Source organism: Leucoraja erinacea, chromosome 14 (genome assembly GCF_028641065.1).
Source record: "Leucoraja erinacea ecotype New England chromosome 14, Leri_hhj_1, whole genome shotgun sequence".
Lineage (NCBI taxonomy): Eukaryota > Metazoa > Chordata > Chondrichthyes > Rajiformes > Rajidae > Leucoraja > Leucoraja erinaceus.
Genome location: NC_073390.1, coordinates 51948389 through 51972170, shown reverse-complemented (window position 1 = coordinate 51972170; position 23782 = coordinate 51948389). Strand labels below are relative to the sequence as shown.

General features: G+C 45.2%; 1 protein-coding gene across 1 annotated transcript in view; it reads left to right on the top strand.

The window, feature by feature from the left end:
* Positions 1 to 23782, top strand: part of pxylp1 (2-phosphoxylose phosphatase 1) — a 142085-nt gene that overhangs the window by 3290 nt on the left and 115013 nt on the right. The window contains 1 exon segment of the mRNA XM_055646416.1: positions 15391 to 15523. Coding sequence (XP_055502391.1) covers positions 15391 to 15523 — 133 coding nt within the window.

Sequence of the window (23782 nt, the reverse complement as noted above, 5' to 3'; positions counted from 1 at the left end):
GCATCTGCAGTTCCTGCATTTAGCGTGGCAGCCTGCCATCGTTTGCACACTTACAAGTCGTGCTGTCATCAGAAACAGAAAGTATTCGGAACAATGGGGGCCAGTCAATATCCCTCGAGAGCAACTCGGTAAACAAAGAAGGAACTGATGAGGGGAGGGGAGGGGAAGGGAGGGGAGGTGAATTTTTTTTTTTTTTTTTTTTTTTAATTTTATGTTTATTAGCAGTACAGTAAATCACATTAATACATCGCATATATCTTATTACATTATGTTGTACCACTTCATTTTTTGAGCTTTAAAAAAGATAGAAATAAAAGAAGTAAGGAAAGTAAGCAAGAATCGTGAAGGTGCAGGAAAGTGTTGGGAGAAGAGAACCCCTTAGGGAAAGGAATTAGAGAAGGAAGCAAAGAAAAGAAATAAGACCCTAGAAAGAAAAGAAAAAAAAAAGGAAGAAAGGAAAATCAATCGCTCTATTGTAACACAAAACTCCGCAAAAAAGGATATACCAACCGTGTTTTTATTAAAAATTTATTTTATACCCCCCGTTACCAGGTCCTGGTAGCCTTTATGTTTTAACTTATTATTGCACCTTATGCTTGTAATAGTTCCATAAATGCAGACCACGTCTTTTGGAAGTGAGCTGCTTTGCCTGCTAGGAGGTGAATTTAATGAAACAAAAGGAACTATTTATAAAGCATTGTTCCAAACTGCCCGCCCATGTCTGTATGGATTCGCCATCAGACTGGACTAGCGAAGGACCAATGCCGTGGTGACAGCTAGTATAATACATTAGCTTTGCTAACCCGCTGCAAAGTTTTGCATTGCAAATTTTACAGCAGCTGAAAGCAAAATAAATGATCTGCTGGTTATCTTGGATTATTGGTTAAATATGTCTTTTATATTAAAAAAAAAAGGAATTATACTTTTGTGGACTAGTTCACAATCTCAGACGAGTTCAAAGCACATAGATCACGGAACAGGAACAGGCCATTCGGCCCACAATGTTTGTGCTGAGAAGTTAAAGTAATCTAATTTGCCTTGTTTATAGAAACATAGAAAATAGGTGCAGGAGTAGGCCATTCGGCCCTTCGAGCCTGCACCGCCATTCAATATGATCATGGCTGATCATCCAACTCAGTATCCTGAGTTGGATGATGGAGCCTTCTCTTCATACCCCCTGATCCCTTTAGCCACAAGGGCCACATCTAACGCCCTCTTAAATATAGCCAATGAACTGGCCTCAACTACATTCTGTGGCAGAGAATTCCAGAGATTCACCACTCTCTGTGTGAAAAAAGTTTTTCTCATCTCGGTCCTAAAAGATTTCCCCCTTATCCTTAAACATAGAAACATAGAAATTAGGTGCAGGAGTAGGCCATTCAGCCCTTCGAGCCTGCACCGCCATTCAATATGATCATGGCTGATCATCCAACTCAGTATCCTGTACCTGCCTTCTCTCCATACCCCCTGATCCCCTTAGCCACAAGGGCCACATCTAACTCCCTCTTAAATATAGCCAATGAACTGGCCTCAACTACCCTCTGTGGCAGAGAGTTCCAGAGATTCACCACTCTCTGTGTGAAAAAAGTTCTTCTCATCTCGGTTTTAAAGGATTTCTCCCTTATCCTTAAGCTGTGACCCCTTGTCCTGGACTTCCCTAACATCGGGAACAATCTTCCTGCATCTAGCCTGTCCAACCCCTTAAGAATTTTGTAAGTTTCTATAAGATCCCCTCTCAATCTCCTAAATTCTAGAGAGTATAAACCAAGTCTATCCAGTCTTTCTTCATAAGACAGTCCTGACATCTCAGGAACCGGCCTGGTGAACCTTCTCTGCACTCCCTCTATGGCAATAATGTCCTTCCTCAGATTTGGAGACCAAAACTGTGACCCCTTGTTCTGGACTTCCTCAACATCGGGAACAATCTTCCTGCATCTAGCCTGGCCAACCCCTTAAGAATTTTGTAAGTTTCTATAAGATCCCCCCTCAATCTTCTAAAATCTAGCGAGTACAAGCCGAGTCTATCCAGTCTTTCTTCATATGAAAGTCCTGACATCCCAGGAATCAGTCTGGTGAACCTCCTCTGCACTCCCTCTATGGCATGATCCATATCCCTCCATTGCCTGCACTTCCATGTGCCTATCTGAAAGCCTCTTAAACACCACTATGATATCTGCCTCCACCACCACCCCAGGCAATGTGTTCCTGGCACCTACTACTCTCTGTGTTAGAAAATTGACCAGCACATCATTAAACTTTCCCCCCTCTTACCTTATAGCTACACCCTCTAGTGTTGGAACTCTACCCTGGGCAAAAGGTTCAGATTGTCTACCATATCTATGCCTCTCATCATTTTATATACTTCTATCAAGTCTCTCCTCAACCTCCATGGTCCAGAGAAAATCAGGTTAACAATTTGAAGAAGAGTCACTATTCTGATGAAATGTTCGAGTCAAATTGAACAGATGGAATGTGTAGGAAGGAACAGCAGATGCTGGCTTACACCGAAGATAAACACAAAATGCTGCAGTAACTCGGCAGGATAGGCTGCATCTCTGGAGAGAAGGAATGGGTGACATATCGGGTCGAGACTCTTCTTCAGGCATTGAACACAGAGAAAACCCCCCAAAAAATGCAGATCATGTTTTTCGGGGAAGAAAAAAACACTTCTGGAGGAACTCTGTGGGTCATACGGCATCTGTGGTGGAACAGGAATTCTGGACATTTTGGGTTGAGACTCTGCGTCAGAACTCAGTGGGTCTCAAGCAAAATTGTTAAGAAATCTCCCCTCCCTTCTCCACAGATGCTGCTCAACGTACTGATTAACTCTAGCAGTTATGTTCTTGCTCCAGATTGCAGCAACTGCAGTCTTTTGTGTTTACAGATATTGAGTTGCGGTGGTTATCCATATTTTGTAAGTTGTGGACCTTTTGAATGAATGAAGGAATTAAGGAAACTTTATTGAATGAATGAATGAGTGGAATTAAGGAAACTTTATTGAATGAATGAATGAATGAATGAATGAATGAATGATTGATTGAATGACACTTTTGACATGTCCCAGTGAAATTTTTCGTTTTGCACACTGAACACAAAGACACTTACAAAGTTACAAAATGTTCAATAGAATTCGAAAGGTCCCCCTTTATTCTCGACGGCCCCTCCATGCTGGGTTCCTCTTCGACCTCGACACTTCCGCCCCACCCCCGCTGTGTCCCTCCTTAATCTCTTGGCCCCCCCACTCCCCGTGCCAGGTCCCTCTTTGTTCCCTCTGTGCCGCTACCTCCACCGACCTCCGACACCCACTTGGTGATGACAAGGTGTCATGGGGCAGGTTGTCAAAAAAGTGAAAGAACATGGAATTCAAATAAAGTAGCAAAAAGTAGTGTTTAAGAGGGAACAGATGCTGGAGAATCGAAGGTTACACAGAAATGCTGGAGAAACTCAGCGGGTGCAGCAGCATCTATGGAGCGAAGGAAATAGGCGAGTTGAAGTTTCGGGCCGAAACCCTTGGGTTTCGGCCCGAAACGTTGCCTATTTCCTTCGCTCCATAGATGCTGCTGCACCCGCTGAGTTTCTCCAGCCTTTCTGTGTAACCAGCAAAAAGTATACTTATTGGCAGCGACTTTTACCACAGGAAGGTTCTCCTAGTGCATTTACAAATTCTTTGTGTGTGTTCCTTTGCTGTCACGAGCGTATACTAATGTTGTTGGATTAAATATAGGAGGCATGATAGTATGGGCCGTCCACAAGATCAAAAGTCTTAGCCTTCAGCTTGCTGCAATCCCAAGGCAGCATCAATCATGCATAAGAGTTTGATTGCATTTGAAGGCGAAGGAGAAATAATTAATGTAGAGGGTCGTGGGAAAGAGAGTTCCAACATGTGCCGCAGTGGTGTAAGGAGAGTGACAGCGAGAAGGGTTATATCATATAATACGGGGCGGCACAGTGGTGGAGGGGGAGAGCGATAGAGTCGGTGCCTTACAGCGTTCGCAGCGCCTTAGACCCGTGTTCGATCCCGACTACGGGTGCTGTCTGTACGGAGTTTGTACGTTCTCCCCGTGACGAGATGAGAAGAACTTTTTTCACATAGAGAGTGGTGAATCTCTGGAACTCTCTGCCACAGAGGGTAGTTGAGGCCAGTTCATTGGCTATAATTAAGAGGGAGTTAGATGTGGCCCTTGCGGCTAAGGGGATCAGGGGGTATGGAGAGAAGGCAGGTACAGGATACTGAGTTGGATGATCAGCCATGATCATATTGAATGGCGGTGCAGGCTCGAAGGGCCGAATGGCCTACTCCTGCACCTAATTTCTATGTTTCTATGTTCTATGTTTCTATGTGACCTGCGTGGGTTTTCCCAGAGATCTTCGGTTTCCTCCCACACTCCAAAGACGTACAGGTTTGTAAGTTAATTGGCTTGGTAGAATGGAGGTCAGAAGGTCAAAAAGGGGCCGGGAGATAGCTCTGGGGGGTAGCATTAAGGACAATCCCAAAAGATTTTATAAATACAGACTAGACAAGGCAAGACAAGAGACATTTATTGTGGTAAAAGGGTAACTAGAGTGAGAGTGAGACCTCTCAGGAATCAAAGCTGTCATCTCTGTGTGGAGCCACAGGAGATGGGCAAGGTCCTCAATGAGTATTTCTCCTGTGTATTCACCGAGGAGAAAGACAGTAGGACGGAGGAAATCGGAGCAGTGTCTTGAGAGCAGTCAGTGTTACCGTTGAAGTACTGAAGGTACTATTGTGTTTGAATACACGGTAGGCGGCGCGACTCTCGTCAGCAGCGGCCTCTGCAGCCCGTCTGCGTTTTTATTTTTTTTTGTCTATGTTTTTATGTAGTTTTTGTTATTTCTTGTCGGGGTGTGTGTGTGGGGGGGGGTGGGGGTGGGGTGGGAGGGAGGGGGGTAAACTTTAAATCTCTCCCTGCACGGGAGACCCGACCTTTTCTTTGTCGGGTCTCCGTTGTCGTTGAGGCTGCAACAAGGAGCGGCCTCCAACAGGAAGACCGGGGGCTCTGGTGCTGATCACTCACCTCACCGTCGCGGAGCTGGCCGAGTCCAGAGCGGGTGGAGCGGTGGTGGAGCGGTGGTGGAGCGCTGCTGCTGCTGCTGCTGCGGCCCGACCTCCGGAGATTCGGAGGCTGCAACTGCGGGTCTGGCGGACGGCGGTACCGGGAGCCCGCGGGTCCCTGGAGGGAGACCGCTTTTCTGGGCTCCCGCAACGGCGACTTCTCCCGCCCGAGTTGCGGGGTTGAAGAGCTCCTGGAGCGGGGCTTGACATCACCGCCCCGCGCGGCTTGGAATGGCCGCGGGACTCTGCGAGTGCACGCCGGGGGCTCTGACATCAAGAACTCGGTGTGCGATCTTGCATCACCCGGCGTGGCTTTAATGGCCGCGGGACAATCGCCATCGCCAGCCGGGGGCTTTGACTTTGACTCTGACATCGGGGGGGAGTGCAGTGGAGAGATATGTTTTTTTGGCCTTCCATCACAGCGATGTGATGGATGTTTATGTAAATTATGTTGTGTCTTGGGTCTATTTGTTTGTAATGTATGGCTGCAGAAACGTCATTTCGTTTGGACCTCAAGGGGTCCAAATGACAAATAAATTGAATTGAATTGAATGTACATAAATCTCCAGGGCCTGATCAGATATATCCGAGGACATTGTGGGAAACTAGAGAGGAATTTGCATGAGCCCTGGTTGAAATTTATGAGGCATTCTTAAATACAGGAGAGTTCCCGGAAGACTGGAGGGTGGCAAATGTTGTGCCTCTTTTCAAGAGGAGCTGCAGGGAAAATGCTGGGAACTATAGGCCGGTGAGAATAACATCTGTAATTGGAAAGTTACTAGAGAATACTCTGAGGAATAGATGATACAGGCGTTTGGATGGGCAAGGGCTGATTGGGATAGTCAACATGGTTTTGTACGTGGGAGGTCGTGTCGCACAAATGTTTTGAAGACGTGACCAAAAATGCAGCTGTTGTGTACATGGACCAGTAAGACATTCAATAGGTTCTGCATGGTAGGCTGCTCTGGAAGGTTATATCGCATGGAATCCAAGGAAAGATAGCTGAATGGATAGCAAATTGGCTCCATGGAAGGGAGCAGAGGGTGGTGGTGGAATGTTGCTTCTCGGACTGGAGGCCTGTGACTAGTGGTGTGCCTCAGGGTTCGGTGCTGGGCCCGTCACACCTTAAGGATAAGGGGGAAATCCTTTAAAACCGAGATGAGAAGAACTTTTTTCACACAGAGAGTGGTGAATCTCTGGAACTCTCTGCCACAGAGGGTAGTTGAGGCCAGTTCATTGGCTATATTTAAGAGGGAGTTAGATGTGGCCCTTGTGGCTAAGGGAATCAGGGGGTATGGAGAGAAGGCAGGTACGGGATACTGAATTGGATGATCAGCCATGATCATATTGAATGGCGGTGCAGGCTCGAAGGGCCGAATGGCCTACTCCTGCATCTAATTTCTATGTTTCTATGTTACTGTTTGTCATCTACATCAATGATTTGGATGAGAACAGACAGGGCAAGGTTAGCAAGTTTGCTGATTATACAGAAGTGAGTGGTTTTGCAGATAGTGAAGATGGTTGTGAAGGATCGATTGGCCAGGTGGGCAGAGGAATGGTTGATGGAATTTAATACATAAAAGTGTGAGGTGTAGCATTTTGGGACGTTGAACAAGGGCAGGACCCTCACAGTAAATTATAGGCCTCTGGGTAGTGTTGTTGAGCAGAGAGATCTAGGAGTACAAGTAGATGGTTCCTTGAAGGTTGAGTCGCAGGTAGATAGGTCAAATTTGCTTTTGACACTTTGGCCTTGTTGCAGTTGTATAAGCGGTTGGTGAGACCGCATTTAAAATATTGTGTTCAGTTCTGGGCACCGTTATAGGAAAGCTATTGTCAAGCTTGAAAGGGTTCAGAAAAGATTTACGAGGATGTTGCCAGGACTAGAGGGTGTGAGCTATAGGACATTGTTGGCCAGTGTCGATGAGTTGGGCTGAAGGACTTGTTTCCACATGGTCTTATTTTTGTCGTGTCTATCTTGTTACAAATGTTGGCCTCGCTGTCATCGTCCGTCCTGTAAGGACGCAAGCTTCCGACGACAATCAGTGGAAGACATCGCTTGTCGTAATGGACGATGGTGGTAGCAGAATTAGCTCAGGATACTTCCAGTTTCCAGCCCCACCACATGGATGCTTCGGTTATGGGGCCTTTCCACACTGTATCACTCTATGACTCTAATCTACCTATCTCTGCCTTAAGTATATCCACTGACTACCCCCACAGCCTTCTGAGCGGTGACTGCTTGGATGAAACACTAAATTATTCTGATTCATAGAAACATAGAAAATATGTGCAGGAGTAGGCTATTCAGCCCCTCGAGCCTGCACCACCATTCAATATGATCATGGCTGATCGTCCAACTCAGTATTCGGGGGGGAGTGCGAGAATGAAGGGGGGTCCTAGTGGGGGGGGGTGGGGGGGGGGGGGGGGGGGGGGGGGGGTCAGTGGGGGGGCATCGAGAATGAAGGGGGAGCCAGTAGGTGGGATTCCTGCTGCCATGTGTGGTGTCAGTCAGAAGATTGGACATGTTGGCCAGTGTGGGCAAGTTGGGCCTGTTTCCACACTGTATCACTATGACTTACAGTATGTGCCGCCTATATACTGCTATATGATTTTACCAGGCTGGTTGCAAAACAAAGCATTTCATTGTACCAAGGTACATGTGAGATTAAAATGCCATTGAATCATTTTTTCATAACTCAACAAACATTTATTTAAATAATTCCATCGTGGAGGTTCCAATTCAGTCAGTTTTACAGTATGTTTATATCTATATTCCTGATCGTATAAAAAACTTTCCTCTGGAATCTTTGCAGTTGCCTTGAACCTGTTGCCTCTTGCAACTAATCCTCTCATCAGTGAAAACTGTTCCTCCTCATAGCAATTTAAAAACATTTTGTAATTGGGAACAAGTTAGCAAAATCTTCGCAGAATCTTTCTTTTACGAAGAACAATAGCAAGTTCATTCATCCTTATTCATAACTGAAGTCCTGCCTGCAATCCTTGTTTAGTTTTAATATATATAATATATAATAATCTTATTTATATAGCACATTTTTAGTCAACTTGCATTGACTCCAAAGTGCTTCACATAAGTACATTACATTTACACACAGGCAAAGGTGGGTGAAGTGTCTTGCCCCAAGGACACAACGACAGTATGCACTCCAAGCGGGATTCGAACCGGCTACCTTCCGGTCGCCAGCCGAACACTTAGCCCATTGCGCCATCTGTCGTCCCTCATACTTTAAGCGTAAAGATGCATCGTAGAAACTGGCCCTTCGACCCACTGAGTCCACACCAACCATAGATCAGCGTTCATGCTACTTCTGTGGCATCTCACTTATTCATCCACTCCCTACACGCATTCGGGACAATTTACAGAGGCCAAACTTGCACGTGTTGGAATGTGGGAGGAAACCGGAGCACCTCATGTTGTCACAGGGATGACATGCAAACTCCACATAGACAGCGCCCGAGGTCAGGATGGAACCTGACTCTGGTGCTGTGGGGCAGCAGATCAACCAATCTGTGCAAAGGGACAAAAGTGAAACATAATAAATATCACATTTTGGTGAAACCCTCCAACAAATGTTCAGAGGCAGAGCATTCCTGTAGCATGTAATATTTGTCAGAACACTCTGTGGGGAAAGCACACATTGGTACTGACATGCATTGACTCAATGGTAATATGTTAAGAATGATAAAAGGCTAGACTGATGACTCAGTTAGGCTCAGTAGTAGGCTCAGTTGTATTAAATGGCACCAACATGTCCCTAAGCAGTGTGTTTTGATCTAAACTGTTAGCTAATCCAAGCTAGGGCAACAATACAACTTTTAATTCAGAACATGTGTTCCTAAAGTGAATGGAAACAGTTCACCAAGCCAAGGTTGAATAGCATGCTGTTGTTCTGGTGCGAGCAGTTTCTGGCATTTGAAAGTTCAGCAAATTCCATGATGCTGCAGAATATATGCTGGATTTAAGATATCACTCATATCGCATTTTATTGACTATTAACTAAGTCGTTGCAGGGTATTTTATTACTATCGGGGTTTTTTTTTTTCCCGAATTCTCTGCCAAAGAAAGTAGCTGAGGCCAGTTCATTGTTTTTAATATATTTTCATATATTTAAGAGGGAGTTAGATGTGGCCCTTGTGGCTAAAGGGATCAGGGGGTATGGAGAGAAGGCAGGTACAGGATACTGAGTTGGATGATTAGCCATGATCATATTGAATGGCGGTGCAGGCTCGAAGGGCTGAATGGCCTCTACTCCTGCACCTAATTTCTATGTTTCTATGTTTCTCACAACATCCTGACCTGGAATAATATTGCCATTCTTTCATCGTCACTGCATTTAAATCCTGGAATGTCTCACCATCTAGTATTGTAGGAGTACTTTTAGCAGTAGGATAAGCAGTGGATCAAAATAGTGGCTCACCATCAGTGTCTCAAGGGAAATTAGGTACAGACAATAAAGGCCAGGCTAATGAGTGATGCCTGTATTCTCTGCTAGAAAAGACGATATGTTTAGTTTTGTTTAGAGATACAGCGCGGAAGTAGGCTCTTCAACTCACCGCTCTGACCAGCGACCTCCCGCACACTAACACTATCCCACACACGCTAGGGGCAACTGATAATTATACCTAGCCAATTAACCCACACACGTGCACGTCTTTAGAGTGTGGGAGGAAACCGGAGATCCAGGAGAAAAGCCACGCAGGTCACGGTGAGAATGTACAAACTCCGTACAGACAAGCACCCATAGTCAGGATTGAACCCAGTTCTCTGGCGCTGTAAGGTAGACACTCTACCGCAATGCTGCCCTAAATACGTTGTCTATAAGTCACTAATGGGCCTGTCCCACCTGGTGATTCTTTAGGCAACTGCCGGCGACTGTCATAGTTGTAGCAGGTCGCCAAAAAAACGGCGACAACTTACGTCATCCTGGCGACAACCTACGACAGCTCCTACGTCAGGAGAAGTCAAGCTGCGCTCATTGGCGTCAAACCTACTGTTGTCGAAAAATGTTCAACTTTGAAAATTTAGCGGCGACTGGAAAGATGTGAAGACTTTTTACGCGACTGAGGAGACGACTCCCGGCGACCCCTGGCGACCCCCAGCGAACTTGTAGCGACAAACTAGTCGCCTGTTGTTGCCTAAGTGGGGCACGCCCATCAAAGACCTGTAATTGCTTGCTGATTTCCTTCTCATATTTTAACCCATGGGACGTAAGCGGATGTGTAGGGATGTCCCACTCATAAGCTGTGGTCAGTGTGGATGACAAATGAAGATATGTTGTTTTTGAAGTTTTGAAGTAAATATTTAGGGCGTGGAGTGATATGGGTGACATGTAGTTAGAGGACTTCATTGAACTTGGCATCATGTTCGGCATGGTCATAATGGGTCTATGAGTCGAAGGGCCTCTTCCTGTGTTGTACTGTTCTATGTTCTATACAAAGAAGGGAAATGTGAAATGATGCGCCATTAAATAGGGAGATAATGTACAATTAAGGAAATTAATGCCCAAACTAAATGGTTCCATGTCACCAAATAAATACTGCTTTTGTATTAAATAGCACCAACATATTTACGATTATAATATCAAGTTTCATTAACTAAATCTAAGGCTGCGGTGATATGTTGTCTGAAGATCTGAGATGGCCTCCATAACAGTAACAGAAGCTGTGGTTTGGATAGCATTGGAAGGAACTGCAGATTCTGGTTTACACCAAAAATAGACACAAAATGCTGGAGTAACTCAACAGGTCAGGCAGCATCTCTGGAGAAAAGGAATGGGAGATGTTTTGAGTTGGGACCCTTCTTCAGACTTCCCATTCCTACTGAGCATCAAACAGGGAACATGATTTAGTAATCCTCATTAAATCATTACTTTTCAAGTTACCATTTACAGTGGAATGTCTTGATAATGTGTTATATGTTACAGTAAATGAAGCTTTTGTTTAATCGGTTCAAAAGTATAGCTTTAAGTTAGTGGCTTCCTGTTCATTATGTACCATCTGGTACTAAACTGTACTTTGTCTGTCTTGACTGTCTGCTAACTATCCGTAAAAGATTTTGGAGTAAAAGGCTTGGGTGTCTCATTATTTTCAACAGATTCAGAGATATCTGAATTTGGTATCAGTCGATGAAAAAAAAATGCCATTGTTAATGTTTGTAGTTTGGTCTTTGGAGTTGTCCTTTATTTTAATTGTTACCTGATTAAGATTCTATTGAAACTGATATGCTCATTAGGGCTTTAACAGGGTATGTGTGGAGAGCCTGTATCCTTTTGTGGGATAATTTAGAACCAGGGGCCACAGTCTTAGTATAAAGGGGAGGTCATTTAAGACTGAGGTGAGAAAAAACCTTTTCACCCAGAGAGTTGTGAATTTATGGAATTCCCTGCCACAGAGGGCAGTGGAGGCCAAGTCACTGGATGGATTGAAGAGAGAGTTAGATAGAGCTCCAGGGGCTAGTGGAGTCAAGGGATATGGGGAGAAGGCAGGCACGGGTTATTGATAGGGGACAATCAGCCATGATCACAATGAATGGTGGTGCTGGCTCGAAGGGCCGAATGGTGGCCGATTGGGAAAGGGGGAGATGCAGCGAGACCTGGGTGTCATGGTACACCAGTCATTGAAGGTAGGCATGCAGGTGCAGCAGGCAGTAAAGAAAGCGAATGGTATGTTAGCTTTCATTGCAAAAGGATTTGAGTATAGGAGCAGAGAGGTTCTACTGCAGTTGTACAGGGTCTTGGTGAGACCACACCTGGAGTATTGCGTACAGTTTTGGTCTCCAAATCTGAGGAAGGACATTATTGCCATAGAGGGAGTGCAGAGACGGTTCACCAGACTGATTCCTGGGATGTCAGCACTGTCTTATGAAGAAAGACTGGATAGACTTGGTTTATACTCTCTAGAATTTAGAAGATTGAGAGGGGATCTTATAGAAACGTACAAAATTCTTAAGGGGTTGGACAGGCGAGATGCAGGAAGATTGTTCCCGATGTTAGGGAAGTCCAGGACAAGGGGTCACAGCTTAAGGATAAAGGGGAAATCCTTTAAAACCGAGATGAGAAGAACTTTTTTCACACAGAGAGTGGTGAATCTCTGGAATTCTCTGCCACAGAGGGTAGTTGAGGCCAGTTCATTGGCTATATTTAAGAGGGAGTTAGATGTGGCCCTTGTGGCTAAGGGGATCAGGGGGTATGGAGAGAAGGCAGGTACGGGATACTGAGTTGGATGATCAGCCATGATCATATTGAATGGCGGTGCAGGCTCGAAGGGCCGAATGGCCTACTCCTGCACCTAATTTCTATGTTTCTATGTTTCCTGCACCTATTTACTATGTTTCTATGTGGAACAAGGGGCCACTGATTCAAAATGAAGGGCCACCAATTTAAGAGAGATGATGTACTGTAAATTGTTTGTCTCGGAGACTCATGAACAATAGGAACTCGCTTTAATTTTAAATATTCATTCAAGTTTTGTGAGTTTCATAGGCTGAGTCAGCATTTAATTGTCCATCCCCGATCGCTCCTGACAAGGTGATGGAGAGTTCCCTTATTGAACCGTTGCAGACTTTGAGGCACGGTTATATACATAATGGGGCTACACGGTGGCACTAGAGGTGGACTCGCGGCCAGAGACCCGGGTTCGATCCTGACTACGGGTGCTGTGTGTATGGAGTTTGTACGTTCTCCCCGTGACCGCGTGGGTTCTCCCCGGGCGCTCCGGTTTCCTCCCACACTCCAAAGACATGCGGGTTGTAGGTTAATATGCTTTGGTAAAAAAATTGTAAATTGTTCCTGGTGTGTTGGATAGCTCTGGTCAGCAGCGACTCGATGGGCCGATGGGCCTCTTTCCACGCTGTATCTCCTAAACTAAACTAAACTAAACTAAAACTAAAACTAAAACTTATACAATGCTGTTTATGAAGGAGCTGCAGATGCTGGAAAATCAAAGGCAGTCAAAAATGCTGGAGAAACTCAGCGGGTGAGGCAGCATCCTCAATTCCTCCAGTTTGACGACCTCGAAAAGATCATCCACACATTCATCTCCTCCCGCCTAGATTACTGCAACTCTCTTTACACTGGCATCAGCCGACCTTCCCTGTCCCGCCTGCAAATGGTCCAAAACTCCGCAGGGCAGCGAGACTCCTGACGGGCACCCGAAAAAGGGACCACATCACCCCGATCCTGGCCTCTCTCCACTGGCTCCCTGTGCGGTTCCGAATAAATTTCAAGGTGCTCCTTTATGTTTACAAAGCCCTTAATGGGCTTGCCCCCACCTACATCAAAAGACTGCTTACACACCACACCACCCCCAGGTCCCGCAGATCGGCCGACTTGGGTTTACTGAACATAAGGCATAAGCTCGGGCGACCGTGCCTTTGCGGTTGCAGCTCCTAGACTGTGGAACAGCAGCATCCCTCTTCCCATCAGAACTTCCCCCTCCATCGAATCCTTTAAGTCAAGACTAAAAACTCATCTCTACTCCCAAGCCTTTCTTGACGTCCTCTGAGCGAGGGCTATATGTATGTAGTGATGTTTGTATTTAATCTATGAACCACTGTTGTATAACGTTAGTACCTCCACCAATGTAAAGCACTTTGGCCAACCAGAGTTGTTTTTTAAATGTGCTATATAAATAAAAGGGACTTAACTTGACTATGTTGCTGTGGAGGAAATAGGCAACGTTTCGGGCCGAAACACTTCTTCAGACTTATACAAATCTGTTAAGGAGGCAGTTCGAGGATTTTGACCAAGTGACGATGAAGGAACGGTGATATATTTCCAAGTCTGGAGGTGTGTGACGTAGAGGGCAACTTCCACAGAACATAGAACAGGACAGCACAGGAATGGAGACTGCTGCCCACAATATTTGACGCCGTGTAAAACTGCTCTCATCTGCCTGTACATGATCCATAGAAACATAGAAACATAGAAATTAGGTGCAGGAGTAGGCCATTCGGCCCTTCGAGCCTGCACCGCCATTCAATATGGTCATGGCTGATCATCCAACTCAGTATCCCGTACCTGCCTTCTCTCCATACCCTCTGATCCCCTTAGCCACAAGGGCCACATCTAACTCCCTCTTAAATATAGAATTATCCATGTCCCTCTAGTCCCAGCACTTCAGTGTGGCTAGGTAATAGCCTCATGACCACCACTATTGCATCTGCCTCCACCACCGACCCTGGCAATGCGTTCTAGGCCCCCACCACTCTCTGCGGCCTGAACTTCCATGTGGTGGTGTGTTCCATTGGTCTTCCCTTTTTGCTGCCTTTGTCCATCCAGCTGGTGGAGGTCGTGGGTTTGGACGACGCTGTCTAACAAAAGTGGAAGCAAAATATTTGTTGAGCAAGGGCAAGGAGAAAACTGTGGATAGATGGAAAATGAATTTCAGATCAGGCATAACCTTATTGAATGGCAGAACAGGCTTGAGTCTACCTCTGTGCTTAATTTGTATATTTGTATACTGGACGAAGCAATGTTTGCAACACTTGGTTACATTTGTATGTCAACACTTACTTTAGGTTTTGGTTTCGGTTTATTATTGTTGTCACATGTACCGAGGTTCAGTGAAAAGCTTTGCTTTGCATGCTATCCAAACAGATCACTGTTTAAGAATAAGGGGTAAGCCATTTAGAACGGAGATGAGGAAGCACTTTTTCACACAGAGAGTTGTGAATGTGGAATTCTCCTACTCAGAGGGCGGTGGAGGCTGGTTCTCTGGATACTTTCAACGGAGAGGTAGATAGGGCTCTTAAAGATAGCGGAGTCAGGGGATATGGGGAGAAGGCAGGAACGGGGTCACATGGTCACATTGAATGGCAGTGCTGGCTTGAAGGGCCGAATGGCCAACTCCTACACCTATTGTCTATTGTCGATTGTCTAGTAGATATACCAAAGACAAAAATGGATCTCAAATTCATTTTTTCATCTATCCATCAGTTCAAACCAAAGATAGGCACAAAATGCTGGAGTAACTCAGCGGGACAAGTTGCATCTCTGGAGAGAAGGAATGAGGCAGGTTTCAGGTTGAGACCCTTCTTCAGACTCAGACAATCAGTACAATAGATAGAGCAATAGCGGAACGTACAGAAAGAGTACGTCTTTATTTTAGCTGAAGTGAGATCTTATGATCAGACGTACATTGTCTGGGAGGAAATGCAAAGCCGTTAGTCAGAAAGGAGCAAGGAAAATTACCATAGCAACAGAGGCTTCATTCTTTGAGTTCTGTCCAGTACCCTATTAGAATTGACATTTTAATTTTTTATCATGTCTGAATGCCTTATTGTATTTTTGCTTTGATAGGAGAGAGCCAGTCGGACGTCCATTCATAATGGGAGTGTGAAAATGTGCATGACAATGTTATTCCGAAGTCGTTTTCTATTCCTGCTGGCAGTGGCAGCTTTGTTGGCTGTCCTGAGCCTGAGCCTACAGTTCTGTAAGTACCGTTCCCTCTGGTTTATTTCCAATTTGTAGATAAATGCACGGCAATGTTGATGTAAGGTGCATCAATTAAACAAAGCAATGCACTCTGGAAACGGGCGTCTCTGCTGCTCATCTGCCAGATATCCAGATTCTCCAGCACTTCCGCTGAATAACTTTGAATGACCGAGAAATGAGGGTCAATAAAAATAGCTTTTTTTTGTTTTAATTTGAATAATATTCGCCTGGAAAAAGGAGCCAATTTGCAACCATTTCCAATGCAAAAAAGCCATTTAATGTAGAGTGACCACTGCCTGGTGAAATTCTGCTCATTGTGAAACTGGACCGAGTACGTGCAAGTGTGATTCACCTGAGGCCAGATGACATTTTTCGATGCCGCTCCTGGGATTAACATGCTTTAATTTCCTCAGCAATGCTCCGAGTAGAATATTGCATGTGAAATATTGTCTGTTGATCTGATTTCGACTTTTAGTTTAATTTAGTTTAGAGATACAGCGCGGAAACAGGCCCTATGGCCCATCCAGTCCCCACACGCTAACTCTACCCGACACACACTAGGGACAGTTTTTGCATTTACACCAAGCCACTTAACCTACAAACCTGTACGTCTTTGGAGTGTGGGAGGAAACCGAAGATCTTGGCGAAAACCCATGCTGGTCATGGGGAGAACGTACAAGCTCCGTGCAGATAGTGCCCGTAGCCGGGATCGAACCCTGGTCTCTGGTGCTGTAAGGCAGTAGCTCTATCGCTATTCCACTGTGCAACCACCTGCAACCTCCGGCATCCACCTTCAACTAGCATCCCAACCGGCTTCGACTAAAAAATTACCGATTTTTAAAACGGCAACCTATTTTTAGTCGCGGCCCGTTTAGAATTTTTTGAAATATTCGCCGGAACATAGAAGAAGCGGAAACCACTTTTGACCATTAGGGAGACTGACAAAAACCTCCGGGAACCGCACAGAAACTTTGGGTGGGGCGCAAAGCCTCCAGAGGTTTCCGTTCAGGTTTCCTAAGTGGGACAGGGGCATTAGAGTTTGATCCTCACTACGGGTTCTGTCTGCACGGAGTTTGCACCTTCTCCCCGTGACCTGCGTGGGTTTTTTTCCGGGGTCTCCAGTTTCCTCCCACCCCAATGACATACAGGTTTGTAGGTTAATTGGCTTGGTATAATCGTAAGTTGTCCTTAGTGTGTGTAGGATAGTATTAATGTGAGGGGATCGCTGGTCGGTGCAGACAGGGTGGGCTGAGGGGCCTGTTTCCATGCTGCATCTCTCAAGTAAACTAAACTAAATTAAACTAGTTACTGCCGACCTGAATTCTTTGAGTTTCCACTTCTCAGATTCAGATTCAGATTCAGATTCAATTTTAATTGTCATTGTCAGTGTACAGTACAGAGACAACGAAATGCATTTAGCCTCTCCCTGGAAGAGCGACATAGCAAATGATTTGAATAAATAATAATAAGTGTCCGGGGGGGGGGGGGTGGTGATTGGCAGTCACCGAGGTACGTTGTTGAGTAGAGTGACAGCCGCCGGGAAGAAGCTGTTCCTGGACCTGCTGGTTCGGCAACGGAGAGACCTGTAGCGCCTCCTGGATGGTAGGAGGGTAAACAGTCCATGGTTGGGGTGAGAGCAGTCCTTGGCGATGCTGAGCGCCCTCCGCAGACAGCGCTTGCTTTGGACAGACTCAATGGAGGGGAGCGAGGAACCGGTGATGCGTTGGGCAATTTTCACCACCCTCTGCAATGCCTTCCGGTCGGAGACAGAGCAGTTGTCATACCATACTGTGATGCAGTTGGTAAGGATGCTCTCAATGGTGCAGCGGTAGAAGTTCACCAGGATCTGAGGAGACAGATGGACCTTCTTCAGTCTCCTCAAGAAGAAGAGACGCTGGTGAGCCTTCTTGATCAGAGTAGAGGTATTGTGGGTCCAAGAGAGGTCATCGGAGATGTTGACTCCCAGGAACCTGAAGCTAGAAACACGTTCTCATATCACCAAATACATGAACTGTTTAACAGAAGTTAAAATTCAAACAGTTTCTGTCTGATCCAACGTCAAAAAAGCACGTGGGAGGGGAAGTGAAATTAATTTTGTAGCGGCACCTAGTGGTGAAGCTGGGCTTTCAGAACCCTCGTCACTGGTCGGGACTGTCACGTGGCTGGGTGTTCATTCGCGGGCTTTTGAGAGTAATCAGTAGTTAGCGCTCCTCGCATCGACAGGAGCTGTCATCGTTACTTCTTGACTCGGTACGCGTTTGTCTTCGTTAATAAAGAATATTTCGCTCAACCTGCCTGGTCTCCCTACAACTTGACTTTTTGGACCTCAGAACAGATAGCCAGGTGTGTGTGGGATTGGTACCTGCCATGGCATTGAGGTGGCAGATATCATGCCTGCTACCAACCAACCCCAAATACTTTTATAATGAGGCCAGGCCTCCAAACGGGTGACCAAGCCACCCTGATGTAGGTACTGGGGTATTTAGCTATGTCCAATGCTAGCAGAACTGTGTGTAAGCCCAGTACAAATGGACCACACATGCCTTTAATAAAGAAAGACACAAAAGACTAGAGCGGCTCAGCGGGTCAGACAGCATCCCTGGAGACGTTTCAAGTTGAGACCCTTCTTCCCTGGGTGCCCCTGGAAATGTTGCCTGATAACAGCCGGGAAGGAACTATCCCTGAATCTGGAGCTGAGCGTTTTCACACTTCTATACCTTTTGCCCGATGGGAGAGGGGAGAAGAGGGAGTGGCCAGGGGTTGTGGCTTGTCCTTGATCATGCTGGTGGCCTTGATTTACACCATGAGGTATAAACTGACTCAATGGAAGGAGATTGACACAACCAGCTGGAGTAGCTCAGCAGGTCAGACACCATTTCTAGAGAAAAGGAGATCCTTCTTCAGGGAGGTTGGTTTGCGTGGAGGTCTGGACCATGCCTGCAGTGTCTGTGTCGAACATGATGCTGAGACCATCACTTATTGACATGCGCATAATCCATATCCTCCATGCTCTGCATTGTGATTTTATGGGGCCTCCAATTCTCCAACCCTTCCCTATGCAACTCAACCGACAGAATCAAAACTCGGTCTGGTTTTTCTCCCCTCTAAAATTATACCTGGGATGAGCTGGGATGAATTTTTCTATAAATCAAAGTTCACCCCAGCAAATGTGCTGAGAGCGATCACAGGCGGAAATTAAATTGAGCAGCTTAGTTTAAAAGCACCCTGATAAGATTGTGATTGGCAAGCTGATGGACATATAAGCATGAATAGAGAGCAATTGCTTACAGTTCCATTCAGCACATTTTCCATTTTTCTGCTGCTCTCGGCTTTCAATAATAAATGGCTACTCTAAGCTACTTCCTCTGGTGGCTGATGGCTGATAGTTCTTTTTGATTTATTCAGCAGATGAATGAAATAAGTCTGCAAAGATCTGAGGTCGCCTAATAGTTATTGGGTTCAGCCTTCATTAGCTTGAATGATGGAGCAAGGCTGACCTTGTGTTGCTTGAAAACAAAGTGTGGCCTCTGGAAATACCAGGAATAAACTTGGACTGTGGTAAAATGCTACCTCCCCCAGTCATATTTATGGGGCATAAATGCTACTGATAATGTAGAAATGCAGCAGATTAATCTAATCTTTGCTCATAGAATACAAAACAGCACAGTACAGCACAGGAATGGGCCTTACAGCCTATAATGTCTACGCTGAACATGATGCCTAAATAAACTAATCAAGTCAAATCAACCTTTATTGTCATCTTGCAAAGCAACAATAGTACAGTGCAAAATGAGAAGTCGTTTCCCAGGGAATACTGGAGCATCGCACATAAAACCTAAACATTTCACATATAATAACAGTAAAAACAATCCAGTCCCTGGTGAAACAGTATAAATAGTTAAAAGCAAGTAAAACAGCAACATTAAAATACAGTAAAAACAGTCATTAAAATGTCCAGGGCCGCTGGTTTGAGTGGCCAGTGCCAGAGTTATTAAATTGTCAGTGCAAGGCAGCAGAATCAGGTGGAGTGACTGTTTAGCAGCCTCACAGCCTGTGGAAGGAAGCTGTTTAGCAGTCTGGTCCGGGCTTTGATGCTACGGTATCTCTTTTCACCAACTTTTTTCACACAGAGAGTGGTGAATCTCTGGAACTCTCTGCCACTGAGGGTAGTCGAGGCCAGTTCATTGGCTATATTTAAGAGGGAGTTAGGATGTGGCCCTTGTGGCTAAGGGGATCAGAGGGTATGGAGAGAAGGCAGGTACGGGATACTGAGTTGGATGATCAGCCATGATCATATTGAATGGCGGTGCAGGCTCGAAGGGCCGAATGGCCTACTCCTGCACCTAATTTCTATGTTTCTATGTTTCTATGTTTCTGAATGGTCCTTCTATAACCCAGGGCACTGTCGGATTCATCTCCACCCCATGGTAAACATTGGACTTTGCTGCACCCGCTGAGTTTCTCCAGCATTTTTGTGTACCAGCATTCCAATAAAGCTCTTCTGCACACTCTCCAAAACTTCCACATCTTTTTCTTCAATGAATGTACCAGAACTATATATTACTCCAAATGTGGACTAACATAAGATTTATAACGTTGTAATATGACTTCCTGAATCGTATACTCAGTGCCTCATCTGAAGAAGGCAAGCATGCCATGTCCGTTTATTACCGCTACATCTAGTTGTGTTGCTGTATTCAGGGTGCCGAGTACCTGGACCCCAAGATCCCTCCGTACATCAATATTGTTAAGGATCCTGCCAGTAACTGTACACTATCCGTGTACGAAGGAACTGCAGATGCTGGTTTGAACCAAAGCTAGACACAAAATGCTGGAGTTACTCAGCGGGACAGGCAGCATGTTTGGAGAGAAGGAATGGGTGACGCCTTGGGTCTCTCATTCCTTCTCTCCAAAGATGCTGCCTGTCCCGCTGAGTTACACCAGCATGTTGTGTCTATCTTCTGTTCAAACCAGCATCTGCAGTTGCTTCCTACACATTTTGTCTGCACTAAGCCATGCTGACTTCTCCAATTAGCCCACTCTCTTCCAAATGTGAGTGAATCCTATGCCTAAGAATCATCTCCAGTTGCTTACCTACCACTGATGTAAGGCTCACTGCTCTTTCAATTCCTGGATTATCCCTATTTCCCTCCTTAAGTAAACGCAGAACATTGGCTATTCTCCAGTCCTCCGGGGCTTTCCTGCGTCGATATGCAAAGATATTTGTCATGGCCACAGAAACCTCCTCTCTTGTCTCAATCAATAACCTGGGATAGATCCTGGTAGGCCGTGGGACTTAACCACTTTAATGCTCTTCAGGAAACCCAACAGTCATAGAGTGATACACTGTGGAAACAGGCCCTTCTGCCCAACTCGCCCACACCGGCCAACAGATTCAGATTCAGATTCAGATTCAATTTTAATTGTCATTGTCAGTGTACAATGTCCCAGCTACACTAGTCCCACCTGCCTGCGTTTGGGCCATATCCCTCCAAACCTGTCCTATCCATGTACCTGCTTAACTATTTCTTAAATGTTGGGATAATCCCTGCCTCTGGCAGCTTGTTCCATACACCCACCACCCATTGTGTGAAAAAGATATTCTCCGCATAACTCCTGACACCCTTCGATAGCTACATAAAATGGTGCACATCACTCAGTCTGTCACATATATCGACTCCCTAGAGGGAAGCATGTAGTCTATACCATAGAGAGCATAGTATCTATACTGTACTACAATAGTATAGTGCAATACCATACTCTTGTATACTATACAATAGTCTATCCTTGTATACCATTATTTATTGCTCATTAATTACTCCCCACCAATTAATTATTAGAGAAATAATAAAAGAATGACAAAAGAATTGACCATTCATTGACCATGAAAGCTCACGGATTGGAGGTGGGAATCTAATGGCAGTGGAGACAATCTTGACTAGTCTGGGTGTCGGAGGTAATGTGGAGAAGGCAGGAGAATGGGGTTCGGAGGGAGAGATAGATCAGCCATGATTGAATGGCGGAGAAGACTTGCTGGGCCGAATGGCCTAATTGTACTCCTATTCCTTATGATCCTATGACCGAATGGTAATGCACACCATGGTTTTTCCAACTCTAATCCCAGAGTGGGAACAATATAGAGATTGAACTGCTGCCTGGTCTTGTATTAAGTCACTCCTCACAGACCAAGGGCCTCACATCTCAGTCACTTACAGGATAAATTCGGAATTCTTCAGACTATCAATTTTACTTGCTATTTGTACTTCCACAAAATCCCAGTCATTCAGTGTTTAAACTTGCCTGCCGTGATGCTGAATATATGCATGTATTCTGACTCTCTCACGCTGGCTAAGTTTAAACGTTCTACCCAACATCTTTTACCTTTAAAATAGTTTCTTCTGTGAAATAACACAGCAGTGTGAAATCAATATCATACTAGATGGGCTTTTCACTTTCAATACAGCAACAGTTAACAATCAATGAACTTGTTCATTAAGAGAATGGAATTGTTCATGGTCCCCTTATTCAGTCAAATGAGAGAAAATATATATTTTCTTCTACCTGATTTCTGGTGACGGTGACTCATTAGATAAATGTCTCTTTGCTACAGTTCTTTTTCAAAGCAGTTTCATTGGTACTCTGCTCTTAGATAAAACGAGCAATTGTCTCCTCTCTGACATATCAGAAACTGGCTCTGAATTATCACCTTGAAGCTGAAACATAGTTTCAAGTAAGCATTGAATTTCACACGAGCTGTTCAATTATTTTTTTATTTTAGTCAGTACTGCCCTTCTCGAAACACTTCTGTAGCCTGACTGTTGGACCTTCTGTCCCAGACTCTGTTCATTATCTGCAGAGCCAAATAAATGCAATTGGACTGAATACACAAAGATTTTACACATGCGTAATCATTTAAAATATAACAAGCTAGTCCAAAATGCTTGACAACTAAACGTCATAGAAATATTTACTGAGCCAAGAAAGGAGCATGAGATTATGGGTGTGGCCTTAAGTCATTTGCAGAAGTTCAGAGCGGCACGGTGGCACAGTGGTAGAGTTGCTCCCTTTCAGCGTCAGAGACCCGGGTTCGATCCTGACTACGGGTGCTGTCTGTACGGAGTTTGTACGTTCTCCCCGTGACCTGCGTGGGTTTTCTCCGAGATCTTCGGTTTCCTCCCACATTCCAACGATGTACAGGTTTGCAGGCTAATTGGCTGGCATTATTGTAAATTGGATAGTGCTTGTACACAGGGTGATCGCTGGTCAGCGCGGACTTGATGGGCCAAAGGATATGTTTCTGCGCTGAATCTCTAAATTAAACAAAACTAAACAAATGTGCTTAATGGTACACAAAAATGCTGGAGAAACTCAGCGGTGCAAAGGAATGGAGCAAAGGAAATAGGCGACGTTTCGGGCCGAAACCTTTCTTCAGATGTTCTTCAAATCTGATTATGGTCCTTTTCTGTGTGTGAATTGAAGTGCGATCTAATGGACATTAAAAAAAGTAAAAGAAAATTTAATGGCCAAGAAATTCTCTGTTGCATGAAGACATGCGTGTGAACAGCACTAGCATCAGGCCATTTGTTCAGCTTCATGGGACCGTGTTGGGCTTCCAACTCAAGTGAGAGGCACCAACTATTAGCTCCACTCTCCTGCCATTCCCATTTCTTCATGGGAATTGCCACATGTTGAGACCGGCAAGTTGGATGTTGGCGGAGAAATGGAACAGTTTAATTAAAACATTAGACACTCATGGTCGCTTACAAAAGATTCACTGGTTTTCTTACATCAGGTTCAGCGACAGTGGCTCAGTTTAGGTTCATGGAGATCCTTTTCTTGTAAATGCCAACTAGTTTAGTTTAGTTTAGTTGAGTTTAGTTCAGAGGTACAGTGTGGAAACAGGCCCTTCGGCCCACCGAGCCCGCATCGACCTGCGATCCCCACACATTAACATGACTCTACACACACCAGGGCCAATTTTTACATTTACATTTACACCAAGCCAATTAATCTACAAACCTGTATGTCTTTGGAGTGCGGGAGGAAATCGAAAATCTCGGCGAAAACCCATGTTAGTTACAGGGTGAACGTGCAAACTCCGTACAGACAGCACCCGTAGTCAGGATCGAACCTGGGTCTCTGGCGGTGTGCGAGCAGCTCTACCGCTCTGCCACCGTGCCACTCTAGTTTAGTGATACAGCATAGAAACATGCCCTTTGGTCCACAGAGTCCACACTGACCATCAATGACCCACTCA